The sequence below is a fragment of the Chrysochloris asiatica genome, unplaced genomic scaffold, assembly GCF_000296735.1.
Source record: "Chrysochloris asiatica unplaced genomic scaffold, ChrAsi1.0 scaffold00012, whole genome shotgun sequence".
Taxonomy (NCBI): Eukaryota; Metazoa; Chordata; class Mammalia; order Afrosoricida; family Chrysochloridae; genus Chrysochloris; species Chrysochloris asiatica.
In genome coordinates, this window is record NW_006408530.1 from 31,572,677 (window position 1) to 31,595,218 (window position 22,542).

General features: G+C 40.6%; 1 protein-coding gene across 3 annotated transcripts in view; it reads right to left on the reverse strand.

The window, feature by feature from the left end:
- The window catches only part of R3HDM1 (R3H domain containing 1), a 229,680-nt gene continuing 207,138 nt past the window's right edge, over positions 1 to 22,542 (reverse strand). For 2 of the 3 annotated variants that reach the window (XM_006834580.1, XM_006834581.1), the window contains 6 exons: positions 19,411 to 19,514; positions 15,555 to 15,727; positions 6,756 to 6,900; positions 2,223 to 2,305; positions 1,721 to 1,805; positions 883 to 1,244 (listed from right to left, as the gene is read on the reverse strand). In XM_006834580.1, the coding sequence (XP_006834643.1) occupies positions 883 to 1,244; positions 1,721 to 1,805; positions 2,223 to 2,305; positions 6,756 to 6,900; positions 15,555 to 15,727; positions 19,411 to 19,514 (952 nt within the window). Of the gene's footprint in view, positions 1,245 to 1,720; positions 1,806 to 2,222; positions 2,306 to 6,755; positions 6,901 to 15,554; positions 15,728 to 19,410; positions 19,515 to 22,542 lie in introns of all 3 variants that reach the window. The other variant, XM_006834579.1, reaches the window with a different exon arrangement.

The window sequence follows — 22,542 nt, forward strand, 5'->3', positions numbered from 1 at the left end:
TTCATAAGTGCAATGAATCTTTGATGTCCAGTGATCCGCTGCAAACAATGAAAACAAATGTTAAACCACTTAAGAACTTTCCAGCACTCATTAGCTGCATTTCCTTAGGTGACAAAATAGGATCCACAAGGAGAAAGCAAGTTAAGTGGCGTTTAGTTATTGGAGGGATACTTAGGAAACAACAGTATAAGTAATTTCCTGCTTAGAATGATTTCTATTCCCCTTTGAAACTAAGTGATTTGATTACAAGGTGTTAAGAACATTATTTACTTCATCCGAATGTCCATACTACCTAAGTGAATAAGGATAGAACCCTATGCAGGAATCCTGTATTTTTTGGGAATTGTTTCTATGTTTACAGATTCAGGGGAAGAGCAATCTTCTATTTGTGAGCTCTCCAACTCCTCAAAAAAGACAACAAATGGTTTTGACTTGGTAGTTCCACTCCTGCACCCCTCTGCCCATTCTATGTTGGGTCACATTGTGCTGGCTGGAAATAAAAATACATGTGCAACTGTTTATAATCACTTTGAAGGGTAATATGCTGTACCATAGAAATAGAGCTTTGGATCTGATACAAGAATTCAGAAATATAAAACAAAATAACTATAAAAGTTAGGATTTGAATAGCATTTGAACAGCATTTCCTCAGAAAAAGTGGCTAATTCTGTTATCCCATTGTGGAGTCCTATAATCATTTGGGGCAAAATGCATAACTTTCTTTCCCCTTTGCTGGATCACTGGCCTTTCTTCAAACGCTATAACTTCATGACCACACATCCTAGGAGTCTCTATAGTGTTAACAGAAGCTCCAAATACCAAGCCAATCAGAGATGGGAGAAGACAAGGTAATCATAAAGGCGAAAGGTCCAAAGGAGGCTGTTACTGAGAACTGGCCCTTTCTAAAATGTGAAAGTCATAGTTCTTCTTGCTTGTTCTCAGCTTAAACTTGTTAACTGAGTTAATCTGCTTCTTCAGTGCATTCTGCGCAGCTGAAATGGAGGGGAAGGTGGCTAAGACGGTGTATGTGGAGGCCAAGTCACTGGGTTTAGAGCACTCAGAGTTGACAGTGCTGTCCCCGCTACCATAGCAGAGGGGGTGACGCCGAAACGGGTGCTGGGACTGGGGGTCCCGGAGCCACCGGATCTTGGCGCCAATTTTAAAGAGTTCTCCAAAAAGCTTCTCAGCTTCCATGCGAGTTATTCCATCTGGTAGTTCAGTAATTTCCAATACCTTGCCAACAACTAGAATGAAAAAGGGGTAGCATTAGTACATCCCTGTTCCCAAAAAGATGCAGAACCAAATCTGAATAGGAAATGAAGAGAATTTTCTGAAGCCATTCAAATCTACAAAGTGGTTATGACCATCTCACCCGATCCCCACTTAGCCCTTTGGCAGGGAGTATACAGTTAATGGCACTGAGCTGCTGCGTTCAGTCTTCATGACAGGGACACACACCAAGTGCAGTACTGTACAGTGCATTGTGGTCTCAGGCGGTTTTCTCAACTTCCACGTTCCCATTGTAAAATAAAGATAGCCACCCTAAGGTTGTTGTGAACCTATCTGAGAAGCCTAAATTACAGATGGCATCACATTCTAAGGCTTTTGGGGGAAACTCTAGGAAGAGGAAAACCATTTCTGTGTGGTGGCACATCCTTAGTGAAAAAAAAAAAGGTCAACTGTTTGTAAAACCACCTCCACTTGCTCCTCAAGAACCCACCTGCTTCTCCAGCGCCTAGGTCAGTGGATGCAGCTTTTTTAGCTTGTTTCCTTCCTCGGTTTCCATGCCTATTGCCAGGCTGACCCTGAAAACCCACAAGTAGAGCAGACGCAAGATGAACAATGCTGAAAAATGTGTTTGGAATGTTAACAAACTTAACACTTATGTTTAAACTCCATCTGAATTTTGTACTTCAGGAGGAAAAAAAAAATTGCAGGTCTTCTGAATTTGACTTCTGTGGCAACAGCATGTCCATCCCTCACTATGACCAGCTACTTGTTGGCACTTTCATAAGCAAGTTAACAGTAACTCTAACCTCCCAGCCACTACCCACCTTCTCAGCTATGCTCTTGGTGGGGCCAGGCATTATGTTTATAAACTAGCTGGTGGAGGCATAGAACTCTTCTCTGTGTGGCAGCAAAAATGGGCTCAGGGGTCCCTCCCATGTCCCCAGCAACGGACGTAAGAAGTTTGACCAACAGCACCTAAAAAGTTTTCGTACCTGCTGGTTTGGGATGTGGCCGTGCAGAACAGCAGGTGGGTTGTATTGCAGTGGTTGGCCTAGTAGCGGATATCTGCTATCTCCTGCAAGTTAATACATTACGTTTTAATGTCTTTCTTTATCCAGTACTTCCCAGAGCTTTCTAAGTTGTTCAAAACAATTAAAACGAGCAGGGGAGAAAAGACATGTTTGGGAGAATAAAGTAAGTATAGGCACTGACGTATTATTAAAAGAAAGATTTCCATATTCCTTTAATGAGCTGGGGTAAAGTTCTGACAGGACTACTATAGTGCTTGTGAAGGCGGCTGAGACGTGGAAACCAGGTGCACAAGGGACAGGATGGAGAGACACTTCTCTGTATACTTCTAAGTATTTCATTTTTGAACCATGTCAATGTATACCTAGTCAAAAAATGAAACTTATAAAAAGAATCTTGATAAAACTTTGACTCCAAATCCTAATATTGTGTTGTGAAGTGCCGTCGAGTCGGTTCTGACCCATAGCGACCCTGTATCGGGTTTCCGAGGAGCAGCCGGTGAGCCTGAACCATCAACCTTGCAGTTCAAACAGCTTTGCAGTCTGGCGCATTAACCCACAGCGCCATGTGAAATACACCAAAATAATAGCCATTCCATCCACGGCAGCACTGACCTCCACATCTTTCTATTATGACTAAAGTTTAATATAACTTACATTTCAGGAGAAGGACAAACCTGGATACACATTAAATTCTATCAGATACTGTTAGTATGGAGCCCTGGTGTGGCCCTGTAGGATACACACTTGACTGCTAACTGCAAGGTCCTGGTTCAAACCCACCAGCCACTCCTTGGGAACCCTATAAAGACAAGGTTGTTCTGAGTCTGAACTGACTTGATGGCATGTAACAACAACTATAAATATGTGTATCTATGAATTTATGGTGTGGCCACAGGGTGAAGCACTGGACCGCTAAGTGAAAGGTCAGGGGTTCAAAGCCACCCATCACTCCTTGGAAACCCTATACAGGGTTGCTTATGAGTCAGAACTGACTAGATGGAACTGAATAACAGCATGCATTTATGTATACTCATACAAGCCTTTTAAAAGTTAAAAAAATATATATATTGTTATAAAAACATATGATAAGCACTGGACTGTGGACCACAAGGTCTGAGGTTCAAGCCCACCAGCCACTCCACAGGGGAAAGATGAGGCTTTCTGTGCCTGCAAAGACTTAAAGCCTCAGAAACTCTACATGGGGTCACTATGAGTCAGAACCGACTTGACAACAACAAATGAATACATGCTTTATCAAAGTTAAAAAAAATTGTTATAAAAATATAACATCCCTTTGGTAGCTTCTGACTACATTTACGGTGTGGGGAGGACAAGCTGGCTTGGCAGGGCCCCAGGAGGTAGGGCAACATTGTTTGGGGTGCTGCAGTGGCAGCTCAGTTGCAGGGGGCTGCGGCTGCCCCACCTCCTGCAGCTGCCAATGGTAGGTTGGTGCCTGAGGGGAGATGCTGGGCTGTGGCCACTCTGCTTGGTCTTTCGGGGCTTCTGATTCCCACTAGGCAGCTAATCACAGGTGCAAGTCTGCAAACCCCTAGGCTTCAAGTGCTACTATGTATATGCTGTATGTAATATACTATGGTTTTCTACACAACTACCAAATCACATAAAGTCCTATTTCACAGAACATATCAAGGACATTAAGTGATAGAATACCTAACACATTTGTTAAGTCAACATTTTTCAGGTATACAATTTAGTGGTATCATTACATTACTCATGTTTTATTCTTCTACAATTTTAACCATTGGGTATATTTACATCCTAAATCCAGGGTCTGTTCTCAACCTCTGTTTATTATTTCTTAGTTCAATTCCAGGTTTGAAGGGTATCTTGGGAGTTGTATCAGTCTTTCTCAAACCAGTTAAGTCTGGTCTTCATGACTTTGAATTCTGTTCTACATTTTCTTTTGACTCTGTCCAGGGTCTTCTACTGCAATCCCAGTCAGAGAGGTGGATAGTGGGAGCCAGGCATTAAGTTGTTCTTCTAGTCTCTCAGGCTCCTGGAGGCCGTGGTTTGTATGGTCTATTAATCCTCCGCACAAACTGTTTCCTTGAGTCCCATTTTTTTCACTCCCGTTTGCTCCGGAAGGGGAGAGAACAAGAGTTGTATCTTAGATGGCTGTTTGCAAGCCTTTTAAGACCCCAGACACTACTCATTAAAGTAGGATGCAGAGCATGGTCTTTATGAACTATGTTACACCAATTGACCTAGATGTCCCCTGAGACTATGGTGGTCATAAGGCCTCAAGCCATGTGATTCAATCACTCAAGGTGTCTGTTTATGGCTAAGAAGCTTGTGTAACTCTACCATATTCCTGGATATATCTGAAGCACCTACTAAACACATATGCAGAAATATCCTCTTCCAAATCTGTATGAGTGGACTTCACAAAGTTAATGGAAATACGTAATTAAAAGATAGTAGCATTTTCCCACAAACTTACTGAACCCTCCTTATATATGTTTGTGGGCTTTCAATGAATGCCTATATTTATAATTTGAACTTGCTTAGTAAGAGTGGCCCAGTTTTTGAGTGTTAATTATCAGTAAGGATCCCCCTTCCTATATCAACAAGGCTGGGGCAGTCAGGTGAAGATCCTCCACTCATTTTCTTTCACTAAAGCCATCATTTGGTTAAGTGCTCAATAGAATACTACTGTAAAAACTATGTCTCAAATATTATGTTTTTATTTGTGCTACATTAATCATTTTATTTTAACCACAAGTTTCCAAATCTAGCATCTTTTGTGATTGGAGGAGGGTAATAGGCAGGTGCTGGTTAAAGACCTTCAGGAAATCTGATAGCTCTTCTCTCAATAGCTTTACAACAGAGAGAAGCAGGGCGTACATTGCCTACCACACCTTCCACCCATGGTGCTCTCTCTGACGAACACTGTGAAGGGGCTTGGTGTCCTTGGCAGGATACACTCATGCCAAATTCATTCCCTCCCAAGCTCTAGTGGAAGGGTACAGACATGACAAAAGGACTTGGCACTGAGATCAGAACGCAATATACTTGTGATGATACACAAAATTCAGTTGCAAATAAATCAGAGTTCAGTATTAAGACAATCAAGTTAAAAAAAAAACAACCCCAAAACCAACAACCCATTAATAAGCTCAAAAATCTAGTATTAATAGAATATAAGGAAAGTTGCTTAAAAAATTTGGGGAAACCCTGGGTAAAGACTGTTGTTTTTATGTGCCATCGAGTCGGTTCCGACCCATAAGCGACCCTGTATAGGGTTTCCGAGGGTGTAAATCTTTACGGGAGTAGAAAGCCTCATCTTTCTCCCGCGGAGCAGCTGGTAGTTTCGAACCGCTGACCTTAAGGTTTGCAGCCCAATTCGTAACCGCTACGCTACCAGAGCTCCTTTACCTAAGATTTAATCTTCTGGAGCAAGTAATCTTTTCAAATGTGGAGAAGAGAAGAAACTGAAGACTGCCTACCCTTCTTCACAGGCATTCTCACGAGATGATTGATCTCGTGATCACTGGACGGCCACACAGTATTTGTTCCCTATGTCTGTTCCTCCAACCAGACTGAGAGTTGGTGAAGATTAGGCCTTTGACTTCTCTTTGCATTAAGGTGCATATAATATGTTCTCAATAAATGTGTTTAAATTAACTTAAAAAACAAAACAAAAAGACCCCCCACAAACTTTTTGTTGTGAATCGAGTGAAAGTTTACAGAGCAGATCATCAGTTTAACATTCAGAAAATCATACACTTTAATTCATTACAATGATGGCAATTTCCTCAATGTACCAACAGTTACTTTTATTCACTTTAACTAGTGCAGTCCCCCGTGTCTCTCTCCCACTACCTTCATCCTTCGTCTGTTAACCTCCCTCTAGGTGACTAACTCGTGATAAATGTTGTTCAAACATAGATATTACAAATATAGCACAAAAATAAAACTACTGTGATTATGGAGCCTTGGTACAATGTTGTAAGGTAAGCACTGGGCTGCTATTTGCAAGGTCAGTGTTTCCAACCCACCAGCCACTCCTTGGAGACCTTATACAGGGTTGCTATGATTCAGAACTGACTTGACAGGCACTTAACAATAATATAGAGAAATAGATTTTAAGATTAGTAAATTCAATCCATTTTATTCTATTATGCAAATAATTACTGAATGATTGATAAATTTCAATCATTTCCTGTGAAAATCAGATTTTCCACCTCAACTTAGCTGTGATTCTCAGCTCAAGATAAAGCTGCTTTATAGCTATGCTGCTTCTAGTATTTACACCAAGAAAGTAAAGGTAAAAATGACCCCCATTTCACAGGTGAAACAAACGCTAGTCTTAGAGATGAAACTTTAAGGTACGCCGCGTACACAGTAATGAATCTACACATACTTGGGAGAGGTGGAAATGCAGGCCCGATGGAAAACAGATTGATAGTAACACAGTGATTGGGATGGATAGCTCCGAACTCTGAGGCAGCGACTGGTTTCATGCACACTTACCTTGCCCAGGGACAAAAGCTCTAGAAAACTGGGACATTACAGAAAGTGGTGGTCCAGAGGGACGTACAGCTTTCAAGGTGGACAGCTGAGCTGGTGCTGGTGACTGAGCTGGTGAAATGATGGGGCTACTGAGTTGAGGGCTATGCTGCAATTATAACATGTTGAGAAAACAAGTCAGTGTTTTACAAAGACTTTTTGAACATTTCCTTTTGGATAAAACTATATTATTCTTCCTGGTTGCAAATATGTTACTTGTCCCCTCCAATTTCCAAAGATAAACTCTGGTAACAGACTGTTTCTATGCATGTACTTTTTAAAGTCTGCTTTTCTATAGTTCACAATAATATTTCCCATGACAGAATATATGCATCTACCTCATTCTTTTTTCTATATTAAATGTTGTTTTGAATTTTACATTTAAAGAACTTCATCATTAAAGAATAGTTGCAAAATAGTATAAAGAATGCTGGGAATTCCCAAATGCTAACATTTTATTATATCTGCTTTCTTCTCTGTACACCTCTAGATGCTCACTCCTCACTTACTAACATGGTTAGTTTCCAAAGACCAGATCATTGAGCAAAAATAGATTATTACATGAAAATGGAAGATGACCCCCCCCATCAGATCATAAAATGTGGGATGAGTACATCATACAGAATTGCCAAATTACATGACCACATAACTGCCAAAACCACTGCCAGCATGGCTCTGGCTGCTCACCTCCGCTTTCGTGACTCCACACAATAGGTGGGTAGTAAGACATTGGCACCCACGCCTCATGTAGTGACATGGTTAGGTTCAGAGCCAGGTTGTTATGAGAAAACTGGCATTATGCAGGAGTTGGGTTGTGCTCCATCTTGGCACCAGTCCTCTGTTCCTTGCTCAGTGCCCTCAGATGCCCCTGGAGTGTCTCTGGATGTATGTGGTGTAGTGGGTCACCATTTTGTACCACTGTGAAGCCCATGGGGGTTTAGGGTTATGGTGACCAGGGAAAGTTCACTGTCACTAGACAACAGGGGCCCATCATCATTACCTGGTTACACTCCAGCCCTCTCTGAGAAGACCCTCCAATTTTCCATTCCATCAGACTGGGAGTGGGTCTAGGCAGCAGATAGATCTCAGGCCTGAAGGTGGGTGAGGCCTGGCCACCTGGTCCCAGCGGAAGCTTGCAGAGAGGCTTCTTTGTAAGAAAGAACTTCTGAGCCTCCCACCTGACTCCTGCAGGCCTGGCTGTCCCCCTGCTCCTGTGTGCCTGGCCCAGTTCCTCCACCCACCTCAGGTACTACAAACCACCTCTCACGAACTATCTCCAATTTTTCTTACCTTGGTTCCTACTTAATTTGCAAAATAGTATTTTACTACTGTCATAAATGTAAAATGTCAGCTAACAAGGTAATTAATGAAGAGTAAGTAGCTCTGGGATATAGGGATTGAGGCACAGTTTGAATGGGTAAAAAAGGGGAAATAATGTGAAGATGCCTGCTGTCTTTTGAATCTTGTTTCCTTTGCCTAATATTGTAAAATAGACACTTGAGCGGGGAGAGAAAGGAATAGCCAGAAACATCACCATAGAAAGCTTGTAAGTCCGTCTTCAGCCAATAACTGATAGGAATACTTAAAATGGGGCTAGAACTTGCCCAGTGAAGGAGGCTTCCTGTGGAGTCTCTGCAATACATAAGACCATAGGTGGAATCCTGAACCCCATCCAGAATCTTCTAAAGTGGGAAATTTCCACTTATAAGGACAAGCAGACCAGCCTGGAGTGGCTAGAAGAACAGAAGATACTTCTTGAAAGAAAGACCAGCAGAAAAAAATCAAAAACAATAACAGCAGTCTGATCGACTACTATAAGAACAAGCAAGTTCTTTGCCCAGGAGCCATAAAGGCAAGTGGTCAGGTCCCCTCAGGGCAAACCCCCTTCCAAGACTGAGACTCAAGGGGAATACACGAACAGGCTTGTGGTCTTGCTGGTGACCACGCTGGTCTACCGATAAGGGGAAGTGGGGGAAAAACAGCAATGAAGCTGTGAGCTAAGTCCAACCACACTCAATAGACTCCTGTCAACCTGGGTTGAGACCTGGTTGGCCAGTAGTATGGTAAGACCTGGGGACTCCTGGGCCAGAGACAGAAACATGGCCATAGGAGTAGAGCGGAGACTGAAGCATCAAGCTAAAGTGAGGGGAGATGCACAAGAACACCCATACTTGAAGACAGTACCCACTTAACCTGGCTTCAAAATGCCTGGATGATTAGAATTTGACTAGAGAAAGAAAGAACAGGAAAAAAAAGTAATCTGCTACAATTTGATGAACTTGAGCTTCTATACTTACAGATGTAGTAGCTCAAAAGAGGGAACCAATCTTTATAGCGAGGATCATTCCCACCCCTTTGGTACACAGGATTGACAGGGATGGGCAACTTAAACATTGGCTATCGAAAATGGGGGAGGGAGGCTACAAAGGCAAGAAGTAACTGGCTTACAGGGTGTTAAAAGGGAGTCTAGTTCCAGAGGGTACCGGATAAGGCAGAATCTTCACTGAGTGGTTTCCAACCTGTCTGGAGGGGGCTGGTGAAAGGAGATGAGGATAAGACTCTTGTGGTTCAATAGTGAATAATTGCTATCAGGATTGACAAATATAAAGGTAGACGTTTTGTAAAAAAAGGAGGGGAGTGGTTGATCTTATAGTCCTAGAGCAAATGACCCTGGGACCATTAAGGGAGAAGAGTAGAGTGTGGGACCCTATCCAGAGAAGGAGGCAGAGACAATGACATGGAGTGATGGAGTAGCTGGGGACTCTAGTCTCAGGGAGGGAAAAGGGGCTGTGTGCTGATGGCCAGGGGGCAGGCTTGCAGGGTATACCCTTTGGTTGCTTGATGATGCATGGAGGGGCTTGTAATCATTGCAATGAAACGAAATATGATAGGATGAATGTAAAGCTGATGTTCTCCCATATAAACGATCACTCAATTCACAATTAAAACTTAAAAAAAAAAAGATGTACTGACTCACAGATTATTATTTTATTCTACGAATTGTTGCTTCTGAATCCTAGTGACCTATGTACAGCAGAACAAAACACCGTCCAGTCATGTGCCATTGTCACAATCATTGCTGTGTTTCAGCTCATTGTTGCAGCCACTGTGTCAATCCATCTTATTAAGGGTCTTCCACTTTTTCGCTGACTTTCTATTTTACCAAGTATAATGTCCTTCTCCAGGGACTGGTCCCTCCTAATAAAATATCCAAAGTATGTAAAATTAAGTCTTGTCAACCTCCCTCAAAGGAGCTTCCTCCCTCTGGCTGTACTTCCAAGACAGATTTGTTCATTCTCCTGAAAGCTTATGGTATATCTGATAAACTTTACCACCAATCTGGTGTGGTGCTGTAGGATAAGCACTGGACTGAAAGGTTGGTTTGAACTGCAAGGTCAGCAGTTTAAGGTCACCAGCCACTCCTGGGAAACCCTATCACAGGGTCACTACAAGTCAAAAATGAGTCGATAGCACTTAACAACCACCTCAAAATTCAAATATATCAATTCTTCTTTTATCCACTGTCTAGAATTCATATGCCCATCCTGGTGATTAAAAAATACATGCTGTGAGCCAGGCACACCTTTGTCCTAAAAGTGACAGCTTTGCTTGTTTTAATGCTTTCCAGAAGTTCTTTTTTTTTTTTTCATATATTTTTTTAAAGCAGATTTAGCCTAATACATGGGTTGATTCTTTGACTGCTACTTCCATAAATAAGCCTTAATTGTGGATCCAAGTAAAACAAAATCTTTGAGAACCTCAATCTTCCATTTATCACATTGTTTATTGGTCCAGTTGTGAGAATTTCTTTGTTGAGGTATAATCCATACTGAAGGCTATACAGCCTTTGGTCTTCATCAGTAAGTGTTGTAAATTCTTTTCACTTTTAGCAAGTAAGGTTGTGTCATCTGCATATTGTAGGTTGTGGATAGCCTTCTTCCAATCCTTCATATAATCCAGCTTCTCAGAATATTTTTGCTCAGCATACAGAATGAATAAGTATGATGGAAGAATACAAACCTGGCTCTTACCTTTCCTGACTTTAAACTACACAATATCCTCTTGTTTTTTCAAATGACTGTTTCTTAGTCTATGTACAGGTTCTACATGAGCACAGTTGTGTTCTGGAATCCCTAATCTTTGCAATGCTACCCTTAATTTGTTATAAGCCTCACAAAGAATGACTTTGCCTAGTCAATAAACACAAGAAAGTATCCTTCTGGTATTCTCTGCTTTCAGTCAAGGTCCATCTGACATCAGCAATGATATCCTTTGTTCCATCTCCTCTTCATAATCTGGCTTCAAATTCTGTTGATGTACCCTTGCAACCATTTTTGAATTATCTTCAGCAACATTTTACTTTCATGTGATATTAGTGATCTATGAAAGTGTTATCAATAATTTCTACATTTTGTTGGATCACCTTTTTTTTGGAGTGGGCAGAATTATGGCTCTCTTCCAGTTGACTGGTTAAGTTACTGTCTTCCAAATTTCTTGGTATGGACGACTGAGCACTTCCAGCATTTCCTCCATTTATTGAAATATCTCACTTGGTATTCTGTCAATTCTTGGGACCAGGCTTTTTGCCAATGCCTTGAGTGTGGCTTAAACGTCTTCATTCAGTAGCACTGATTCTTGATCATACGCTGTTATCTACTGAAATGGCTGAAAGCGAACTAATTCTTTTTAAGTACAGTGACTCTATATATTCCTTCCATCTTCTTTTGATGCTTCCTGTGTTATTTCTTGTTTTGCCCATCCAGAGTCCTTCAGCATTGTAATTCTATTGATTTTAAACATATTTTGATATTTTTAATAAATAATTTGATGCCTCTTTAGTCTTCCAGCTGAACCCTGTACCCCTTGACGTGTCTTTATTCTTCTAGCATGTCCTTACTTTATTTTGCTCCAGGTTCATCAAGTACTTTCCTAACACTGACACTAGTCATTTCTCTTAGGAGACCTGCTTCCTTTCACTGTAGAAAGGTAATTAGAAATCACCTTCTGGATAGTGGATATGTTGTTGTTGTGTGCCTTCAAGTCAGTTCTGACTCAGAACGACTCTGTATAGGGTTTCCAAGAAGTGGCTGGTGGGTCTGACCTGTCCATCTGGAGGTTGGTTAGCTTTCCGACAGTGCCACCCAAGAACTCCGGGTAGTAGGCGCAGCTTATTCTCTATAGCTAATGATGAATGCCAGGACTGTTTTCGGATTTTCAGTATTACAACAAGGAAGCAAGAGACACCGAGCACAGGGACACTTCATTTAATTGAGATTTGCAGGTACTGTTTTTTAAAAATTTTAACAAACTGAAGGTCTGTGGCAACCCTGTATTAATCAAGTCTGTTTTTCCAACTCACAATATTTCAAATGTTTTCAGAATGCCCTAGTGGTGCAGTGGGTTGAACATTGGGCCACACACTAAAAGGTTGGTAGTTCAGACCACCAGACACTCCATGGGAGTACGATAGAGCAATCTGCTTCCATAAGGACTTACAGCTTTGGAAACCCTAGGGGTTGTTTTATAGGATTGCTAAGAGAAGGAATCTACTCAACGACAGTGGGTTTATTATTGCTCATTTGAGATTACAGTAGGAGTTTTGTGTGGCACTGTAGGGTAAGCACTGGACTGTTAACTAAAAGGCTGGTGGTTCAAATCCACCAGCTGCTCCTTGAAAACTCTATACAGGGTCACTATGAGTTGGAGCTGACTGGACAGTACTTAACAACAACAACAGTGTAAACATAACTTTTATATGTAATGGGAAACAAAAAAAAAAGAAAAGAAAAGGGTATGTGAACACTTTATTGTGATACCTGCTCATTGTGATATTTGCTTATTCCAGTGACCTAGAACTGAAGTATGCCTATATACATATGAAGTTTGATTACTCGTTCCATGATACTTACTGGACAAATTTATAGAATTAGATTTGTGGAACAAAGGCTATGCACCCTCTACAGTTTGAAAAATGTTATCAAACTTACTCCAGAAACAGTTGTACTAATTTATACTACCTATACACACCAAGAGTAGCTCTGGTAGTGTAGTAGTTATAAGTTGGGCTGCTAACCTCAAAGTCAGCCATTTGAAACTACCAGCTATTTCGCAGGAGAAAGATGAGGCTTTCTGCTCTCATGAAGATTTAGAGCCTTAGAAACCCTATGCAGGGTCACTCAGAGTTGGAACCGACTCCACGGGCACATTATCACTACTACACACACCAGGAGTGCAAAAGAGAACTTATAATTGGATATTGCTGCCAACATTTAAACTATTAGTCTTCCTAAGATTTTCCAATTACATAAGTAAAAATATTTTTATGTATTCACCTGTTTAATGACCATTGGCCATTTATAGTTTTTGAACTATCTATAAACGACCTTTGCTCCTTCTATTCTGGTATAACTTTGTCATATGTATTAAAATATTTCATCGATTTAAAAAAATTTTTTTTAAAAACCACTGAATTTTGTACTACAATTTCATGCATAAAAATGTGAAGAAAAGAATAGAATGAACTTCCATGTACCCATTATCCTGCTTCAACTGCAACCACTCCCTCCCTCTCCCCATGTTTTGTTTTCCTGAAGTACTTGCAGCAAATATTAACAGGGACATATACCACTTCACAGGGAAACATTTCAGTATATAAATAAACCTATCTAACAGATTATTGTTGTTAAGAGCCATTGAGTCATTTCAAACTCTGTACAGGGTTTGAAATGCCAGCCTTGTAGTTAGCAATCCAGTGCTTATCCTATAGAGCCACATTAGAACTTGCCATACTGTTGCTGTGTGCCCTCAAGTTGGTTCTGACGGAGAGCAACTTTAGGAGGCAAATAGTGTTTGTAGGCCCCACTTTTAGTGATGGGAAATTAATCAGTGGTTCAATGTTGTCTGCATAACTCACTCATTTCAAACATTTTACATAATGTTTTTAACATCTGCCTAAAACCTTCAAAAGTCCTGGTGCGGCACTGTGGGATAAAGCACTAGACTGCAAGGTCAGTTTGAACTACAAGGCTGGTGGTTCAAATTCATCAGCCGCTCCTTGGAAACCCTATACAACAGGCTTGCTAATGAGTCGGAACCAACTTGACGGTTGTTGTTGTTGTTATTAAGTGCCGTCGAGTTGGTTCTGACCCATAGCAACCCTGTACAGGGTTTCTGAGGCTGTAAATCTTTACTGGAGCAGAGAGCCTCATCTTTCTCCCGCGGAGCAGCTGGTAGTTTCGAACTGCTGACCTTGCAGTTCGCAGCCCAATTCGTAACCACTATGCTACCAGAGCTCCTTAAAAGTTGCTGTTGTTGTTTAGTGCCGTTGAGTCAATCCCGACCCATAGCGACCCTGTGTAGGGTTTTCAAAGAGCAGCTGGTGAGCTTGAACTGCCAACCTTGCAGTTCAAACGGCTTTGCAGTCTGGCACATTAATCCACAGTGCCACACCAGGACTTGAAGGTACTTAACAAAAAGACTTAGTGTGGCGCTATAGGATAAGTACTATACTACTTATTAACCACAAAGTTGGTGGTTCAAACCCATCATCTGTTCTTTGGAAACAACGTGACCTTAAAAATCGTGATTTTTCTAATTCTGCCTCTGCACCTGCAGTTATTACTGGATTTCTTTGATGAGCAAGAATGCTTCCTCATCGACTATCTGGCTGCATTACAGTTTATGTGGGAAAGGGAGGATCAATGTTTGATTCTTTTGATCTGATTTCGGACCTCATTTATCTTCTGATGTTTCAGCTAAGAATAATTTAGGAAAATAGAAATTGGGAAATACTACCTAAATACTGGAACAAAACATGGCCTGGTCCTGGTCCATCTTCAGGCTCGAGTTTACTGTTGTGGCCACTGTGTATTTTGAATGATCTCCAGCCTAGAAGGCTCATCTTCCAGCACAGTATTAAGCAATGTTCCGCTGTGAGCCATAAGACTGACATGGGCTAAGTTTACGAAGTTAATCGCCAAGCTTTTCTTCCCAGTCTGTCTTAGTCCGGAAGCGTCATTAAAACTTGTCACTACGGGTGGCACAGCTCCCATCACCACAGTATGTACAACAAGCTGACAGCTGCTGGGGGAGACCTATAGTTAATCAGGTAGTTCTTTTTGTGGTGGTGGTGCTGTGTGGTTGAGTAAATTTTGACTCACAGTAATGCAATGTGACAGAGTAGAAATGCCCCATAGGGTAATGCAATGTGACAGAGTAGAACTGCCCCATAAGGTAAATCATTGCGTTGGCCGGGGGTCGAGGGGGACCCAAACTCAATAGCAATATCGTCATCTTTACCACAGTACTTGCGGTTATCATCGTCGCTGCCATGCACAGGCTCAAGGTGGGCACGGCGGCCCACCAACTCCTTCACAGCACCAAAACGGAGCTGTTTACGGAAGTTAACATAGCCTTGAAGGTGAGGCGTCCCATTCTCCCCCTTTTCGCGGCCTACTATCATATACTTCACTTGCTCTTGCAAGCCATTAAGCCGCTCAATGTCCCCCTCCTCATAATTATTCAAGGTAAAGCACCAACGCATGTTGCGCTTACCAGTAAGCTTCTTAGTGGTCACAGCGGCCTGTGCCATCTCGGAAAGGGGCGCTTCCAGTGGGACTGACCTAAGCTATACTATTTAGGGGACTGTGTCACCAGAACATGGAGCAGCTGATGGTTTCCAACTGCCAACGTTTCGGTTAGAAGCCAATTTAGAAGCCAAATTGTCAAGTTACAAAATGATAATGAACAAAAGCAGCATCTTACCTGGACAATATTGTCCACATTGCTAAATTCCACACACTTCAGTCCCCTCTGGTGATCACAGTAGTATTTGCTTTGTTTCCACTGGGGAGGTGAGTGGGCATGAGCTTGTGGATTGTTTGGTATGTTGAGCTGCATCATCACCATTCCTCCACCAGGTGGCGGAGGCGGCACAGCTGAAAAACAGAACGGTATTTGCAATCAGGTACAACATTCTTATCAACAGAGAAAAGACTGAAGTTGTCAAGAACTTCATTCTTCAGGGATCAACCATCAACACTTATGGAAACAGTAGTCAAGAAATCAAATGGCGTATTGCATAAGGCAAATCTGCTTCACAAGACTTTTTTTAAAGTGTTGAAGAGCAAAGATGTCAGCTTGAGGACTAAGGTGCACCTGACCCAAGCCATGGTATTTTCAATGGCCTCATAAGCATGAGTGAATAAGGAAGACCAAAGAAGAACTGATGCGTATGAGTTATGCTGTTGGAGAAGAATATTGAAAGTGCCATGGGCTGCCAAAAGAACCAACAGATCTGTGTTGGAAGAAGTAAAGCCAGAGTGCTCCTTGGAGGCCAGGATGGCCACACTTCATCTCTCATACTTTGGACATATTGTCAGGAGGGACAAGTCCCTGGAGAAGGATATCACGTTTGGTAAGGTGGAGGGTCAGAGAAAAAGAGGAAGACTCCCAGCGAGATAGATTGGCCAAGTGGTAGCATCAACGGGCTCAAGCGTGGCAACAATTGTGAGGTTGACCCAGTGTTTCGTTCTGTTGTGCTATCATAGGGTTGCTATGAATCGGTACCGACTCGATGGCACCTAACAACAACAACAAAAACCAAACTGAACTGCCGTCAAGTCTAGTTTGACTCATAGGGACCCTATATAACACCATTTCCAAGGGTGTAAATCTTCATGGGAGTAGAAAGCCCCATCTTAGTTCTGCGGAGCTGGTTGTTTGAACTGTCAACCTTGCAGTCTGCAGGCCAGTGCTTATACTATAGCTCCACCAGTGCTCCTGATGCAATCTATACTTTTGACAAACAGTCTGTGTGTTTGAACACTAAGAAAATGACAATATTTTACATTTCTGAACAAAATTTTACTATTAAATTTATAAGCCAGATTTAAACCCCAGTGCTTCATGCTGCACGGGTTAAAATTGACCTCAGACTTACAGACAAGTTGTGTATCCTAAAGAGAGCAGGAAAAGCCAGTGACCACCTGCAGGACCCAGGAGACAGAGCACAACTGACATGTTTAACAATGGCGCTAAATTGTTTTTTTTAAGTTTTTATTAAGAATTGAGTGATAGTTTACATGGGAGAACACTGATTTTACATTCATCACTTCATTGCTGTGATTACAATCTCCTCCGGACATCATCATTTAACAGTATTTGCTTCTATTCCCTCTGTTTTTCTTGGGTTGGGGGGAGGGGGGTGGAAGGAAAAGATATACACAAAAACACTCAGGAATATATAATCATTTAAACAACCACAGGGCACATTCTGCAAGCCTGACTTCTAGCTGGCGCTTAATTTTTAAAAAGAAATAATTAAAAATAGGCATGATTATAAATACACAAAGAGCATCTCTGGGAGAAACCAATACTCTAAACACATATTGACAGTCCACACTCAACTTTATAGAGACTGAATCAACTCTGTGCACTGGAAGAAGTTTGGGAGTGTGTATGAGAAAGCACACTTTCGGTCCCTTGCAATGTCCTATGAGTCTGGGAAATTTATGCAACCTTTTAATTCCGTGCTGTCTCATCTGAAAAAATGAGGCCAGGAAGGTGTCAAACAATGTTCTGCTGTGATCCATAAGGTTGACATGGGCTAAATTTTAGAAGGTGAATGCCAAGCTTTTCTTCCTAGTCTTAAGCCTGTCCACTATGGGTGACCCTGCTGGTACTTAAAACACCACAGCTTCCATCATCACAGCAACATGCCAGGAGTTCCTGGCTGTCTCTATAGTGGTGTGAGGATGAGCTATGTATAAAAGCGGTCAGCTGACTGTACCGGGGAGATAAATGAACTACTGAGTTACTTGCTGCTCTTGTGTACCAGTGCTGCAGCATTACCAGTATCAGGTGTGTACTTTACCTGCCACCAACCAGGTCTGTGGAAAGTAGGAGCCTGTGCTTTCCCTCTACAACAATGGTTTATGAAAGTCTTCATGGGTAGTTTTCAGCTCTCTAGACACAGAACCAACCTGACTGGCTGGACAAGCCACTGGAAGGGCTGACGGCTGAGGGGCACCTCAGAGCTATCCTTAGCTACAGCAGTCCATGCCAGATACAGTCCATTATTCTATCATCTTTCATTGATGACCTGTTCTACACGAGTACAATTATTGTCAACAAATCATGATAATAAAATATACTGTTAGTTCTTAAGTGTTTTTAAGTATGTCAAAAAACCAAACTAAACTAAAACAGAAAAATCCGCAGAGGGAATAGAAATAAATATTGTTGAATGATAAGGCACGGAGGGGATTGTAATCATTACAATGAAACAAAATATGATAGGATGAGTACAAAACTTATGTTCTCCCACGTAAACTATCACTCAATTCACAATAAAAGCTTTAATATATATATAGTATTAGTATAAAAGTTTGTATTAGGCACTGTGAAAGCAGGGATAAAAGTAATACATTCAGTCTTTAGGGCTATCTTAGGTAACTTTTGAGCCAATTTTAAGGATGAACAGTGCTTTGGTAAACAGAGAAAGATGGTGAATAGGCACTCCAGGTAGAGGGAAGACCAGAGACAAAGGTGTTTTTGGCATGAAAAAACATAGCATATTCTGGAAATAACTTTCTTTATATTAGCATATAACCATAACTAGGAGGCTTGCTTACTTGCTAGGGAGGAGTTTAGTTAGGGAATCCATCTAAATTATGAGATTTGTTTCAGGACAATAATTTTTAAAAGTTTGTGTTGGTGGAAAGTCAGGGATGGGGAAAACATGAAACAAGAAAATAACTTGGTGGCGGTGGTGTGCTGTGGAGTCCATTCCAACGTATACAGACCCTGTATAGCATTTCCAAGACTTTAAATCTTAATGGGAACATAAAGCCTCATCTTTCTCTCATGGAGTGCCTGGTAGACTTCAACTACTGACCTTGAGGCTAGCAGCCTAGCGCATAACCCACTATGCCACTGGGACTCCACAAAATAACTTAGGAGCCGTGAAATAAATCACAAGACATGAAAATAATTGATCAGCAATGGGGAAAGAAAGAAGGAATTGACTGGTGATTACAGGACCGTGAGAGGGGAAGCAGAAGGGAGGTGATTATAATTAGAAATTTCTGCCTTAGTCTTCTAGGCTGAAGGTGACATGACGAATGTAAGAGGAAGAAGTGGGGAGAAATGCTGGGTCTGATGTAACACATCGGAGTATGGATGTCTGCTAGGCAGCTGGTTGGCCACATGGGGTTCTCTCAGAAGTAAGGTTTGGGAGGTGTTGGCCACAAGCTATAGTTGAAGTCTTGAGGGTGGCTAGATGGCCCAGGGCAATGAGAGGGAAAGACACCACAGTATTGATACTTAGCAGGCAGGCGAGGAGGAAGAGCCCAGAGGAGGGAAAGGATGGTGGTGAGGGGACAGTAGCAGTAGTTAAGGACCAAAAAGACTGAGTAAGTTAATACTGACTTCATATGGCATCCTAAATATATTAGGTATATCTTGGCATATAACAAGTCAAGAAAAAAACCAAAACACACAGTCAAGAACATTTTTTTTTTTTTTTTAATTCCTAAGGAACTTTACTTAGCTATTTCTCAAAAGGACAAACCATTTGCTCCCTCCCCCACCCCACACCTCAAGCAGTGAATACTCATACCTGTGCACTGGTGGCTTTGAAGCTGTTGGGAATTGCACGGTGACGTCGTTCGAGGAAACTGTACTTGATCTGATCCTGGGTGTTGTAAGTAACCTACTGAAGAGCTACGGGATAAAAATCAAACAAAAACCGCAGCACAATGAAATGCAGATGAAGGAAAAATCCTTTGAACAACTCAATAAAATTTAAATAAAGCTGCCTTTCTGATTGGCTAGCAGTAAAAATCAAATCTAACTATTTTTTCTATGAACTACAGCTACTACTTTATTGCATAAAAATATGATGACATGTTTAAGCAACAGCATTCATTTTTCCCAAAAAGGAAAAGTCAAACTAATTCATCACACTCACAATTTAACTTCAGTATTGTACTAAAAATTATTAAAAACAGCAATAAATAAAACAAAAAAATCCCCCAACTCACAGACTTTCTAAAATAAAGATAATTATTTGAACCTCACTGAGTTACATTTTAGAAAGTGGAATGTACACTTTAACACTGATGCGATCTAGAAAAATATTTTTTCTTAGAAAATCAAATATCTAAGAATAAAAATATTTTCATGAGTCTGACAAATTATGTAACATAAATACTGACAAAAATAAATAGCTGTTAGTGTAAGACCATTCAGTTACTGCTCTGTTTTTTAACAGTTAAGTCTTTGAGACTCTAATATGGGATTTGTCATAATACGTTTCTTAAGTTTTCTCTTTAGAGATTTAAATTCTTTCAGGATAACAGTTTGAAATCATAGAGTAATACTATAAATACTTACCCCAAATTCTCAAATAACCAAAAACTCTACATATGCCCAAATCAGAATCCAGTTGATTCTAACGTATATATATCTGTAGACAGAGTAGAACTAGAACTGTTCCACGGGGATTCTAAGACTGCAATCTTTATGGGGGCCGACTTCCACATCTCTCTCCTAAAGAGCAGCTGGTAGGTTCAAACCACTTTCCAGTCATACCAGTTACCTACCACATCACCAAGGCTCCTTCATTTACAGAAAAAGCCCTATTATTGATTTTCTTCATTTAAATAAACTTATTTTAAAAGCAGTATTTCTTAATCCAACTTGAACAAGGTTTTGCACTGGAACTTTTGGATAACTGGATTAAAAATACTAATTTAGATCCAACTACGAGGTCCTGGTGTGACACTGTGGGATAAAGCATTGGACTGCAAGGTTGATTTAAACCACAAGGTCAGTGGTTCATATTCACCAGACGCTCCAACAACAACAACAACAACAACAACAACAAATCCCTTTTGGACTTCTGGTGTGACAATGTGGACACAGCACTGGACTGTGAACCACAAGGTTGGCAGTTCAAACCCACCAGCTGCTCCTTGGAAACCTGATACAGGATTGCTATGAGTTAGAATCAACACAATGGCACTAATAACAACAACAACCAAATTATCGATGACACAAGGGGACACATTAAACGATACCATGATAATGCAATCAGTAAAATCCATACTATGGAAGACTAGACATGTATGTAAAAACATATGTAATATTTGCAGGACACCTGAAAATACAAATAGCAACTGGAAAACTTAATGGAAAGTGTCATGAATTTGGATGCCAGAGGTCACATGGATTTGAGCCTAAAATCTACTTTTTATTTGCTTATGACTCTGAACATGGTCTTTAAATCTTAATTTTCTCATCATTGGACATGTGAATAACACCTGTTTTTAACCACACTTATAAGGCTACTCTGAGGTTTAGAACTACTGGCTATGAAATTTTTTATATAGTAAATTACCATCTCTGAACCGTAAAGAACTCTAGAATAAAACACTTGGCCAGACAAGTTACAATACACAAAATAAGATCAGTGAAATGTACAACAATGAAAATGATTCAGTACCCACTAGAATTGTAAACTGAAGATTTTATCAGTATGTACCAAGACTTGAAACAGTCATAAAAAATACGTAAGCTAAAAGTCCTGCATTGGTTACGCGTCGTCAAGTTGTTTTGGACTCATAGCGACCCTGTTTAAGGTTTCCAAGGTTGTAAATTTTTAAGGAAACAGAAAGATTCCTCTTTGTTTAGTAAAGTGGTGGGTGGATTTGAACTGCTGACCTTGGGGTAACCTGCTACTACGCTACCAGGGATCCTTCCAAATGTTCTGCAATAGGTTAAATAAATTGTTGTTGTTGTTAAGTGCTGTCGAGTTGGTTCTGACTCATAGCCGCCCTATTTTCTGAGGAGCGGCTGGTGAGCTTGAACTGATGACCTTGTGGTTTAAACCAACCTTGCAGTCCAACGCATTAGCCTGCAGCATCACACCCAGACTCCAGATTAAATAAATAATAAAAAAAATACAATCCCTAAGTGCTATATTTATGAAGACATTTTTAATTACTTGAAAAAATAGTTGTATGCCAAATAACAAAATATATACAGTATGAGTTCAACTATTGTTAAAATGAGGAGACTGAGAAAAATTATGAACATGTCAACAGTGGGGATATGGCTTATTCCTGGTCATTGATACTGTTTTTTCTTTATTTTCTAAAAAGGCACACATACATTTTGGAATTAAAAAAAGAAAACTAACCACAAGAAAAATACTGTATCATCCCACTTATACAAAGATTTAGAGGCAAAAGTAGATTAGTAGTTAACTAGGAGCAGTAGGGGAAGGGAATGGGAGAATTAAAAGGTACTGGGTTTCTACTGTTGGTGTTGTTAGGTGCCATCGAGTCAGTACCGACTCATAGCAACCTTATGCACAGCAGAATGAAACACTGCCCGATCCTGGGCTGACAGAGGTGTTGAAAAGGCTTTAGCAATAGTGGCAGATATTCACTGTGACTATAATGAAAGTCACTGAAATGTATACTTAAAAAAAAAAAAAAAAGTTAAAAACAGCAAACATCGTGCTATTTATACTTTATCACTATGAAAACTGACAAAAAGGTCTGTTTTTTAAATGTTGTTTCATGATTTAATTTCAATTAACAATCTGAATCTGTTTCAGAAATTGTTAGCAGAGGTTTGAGCTTAGTCCCCTGGGAGAAAATATTAGTTGTTTTATGTATTTTCTAAAAGTGAAGGTGATTTCTACCTTACGTATGTATATATATATATATTTTTTTACTTTACA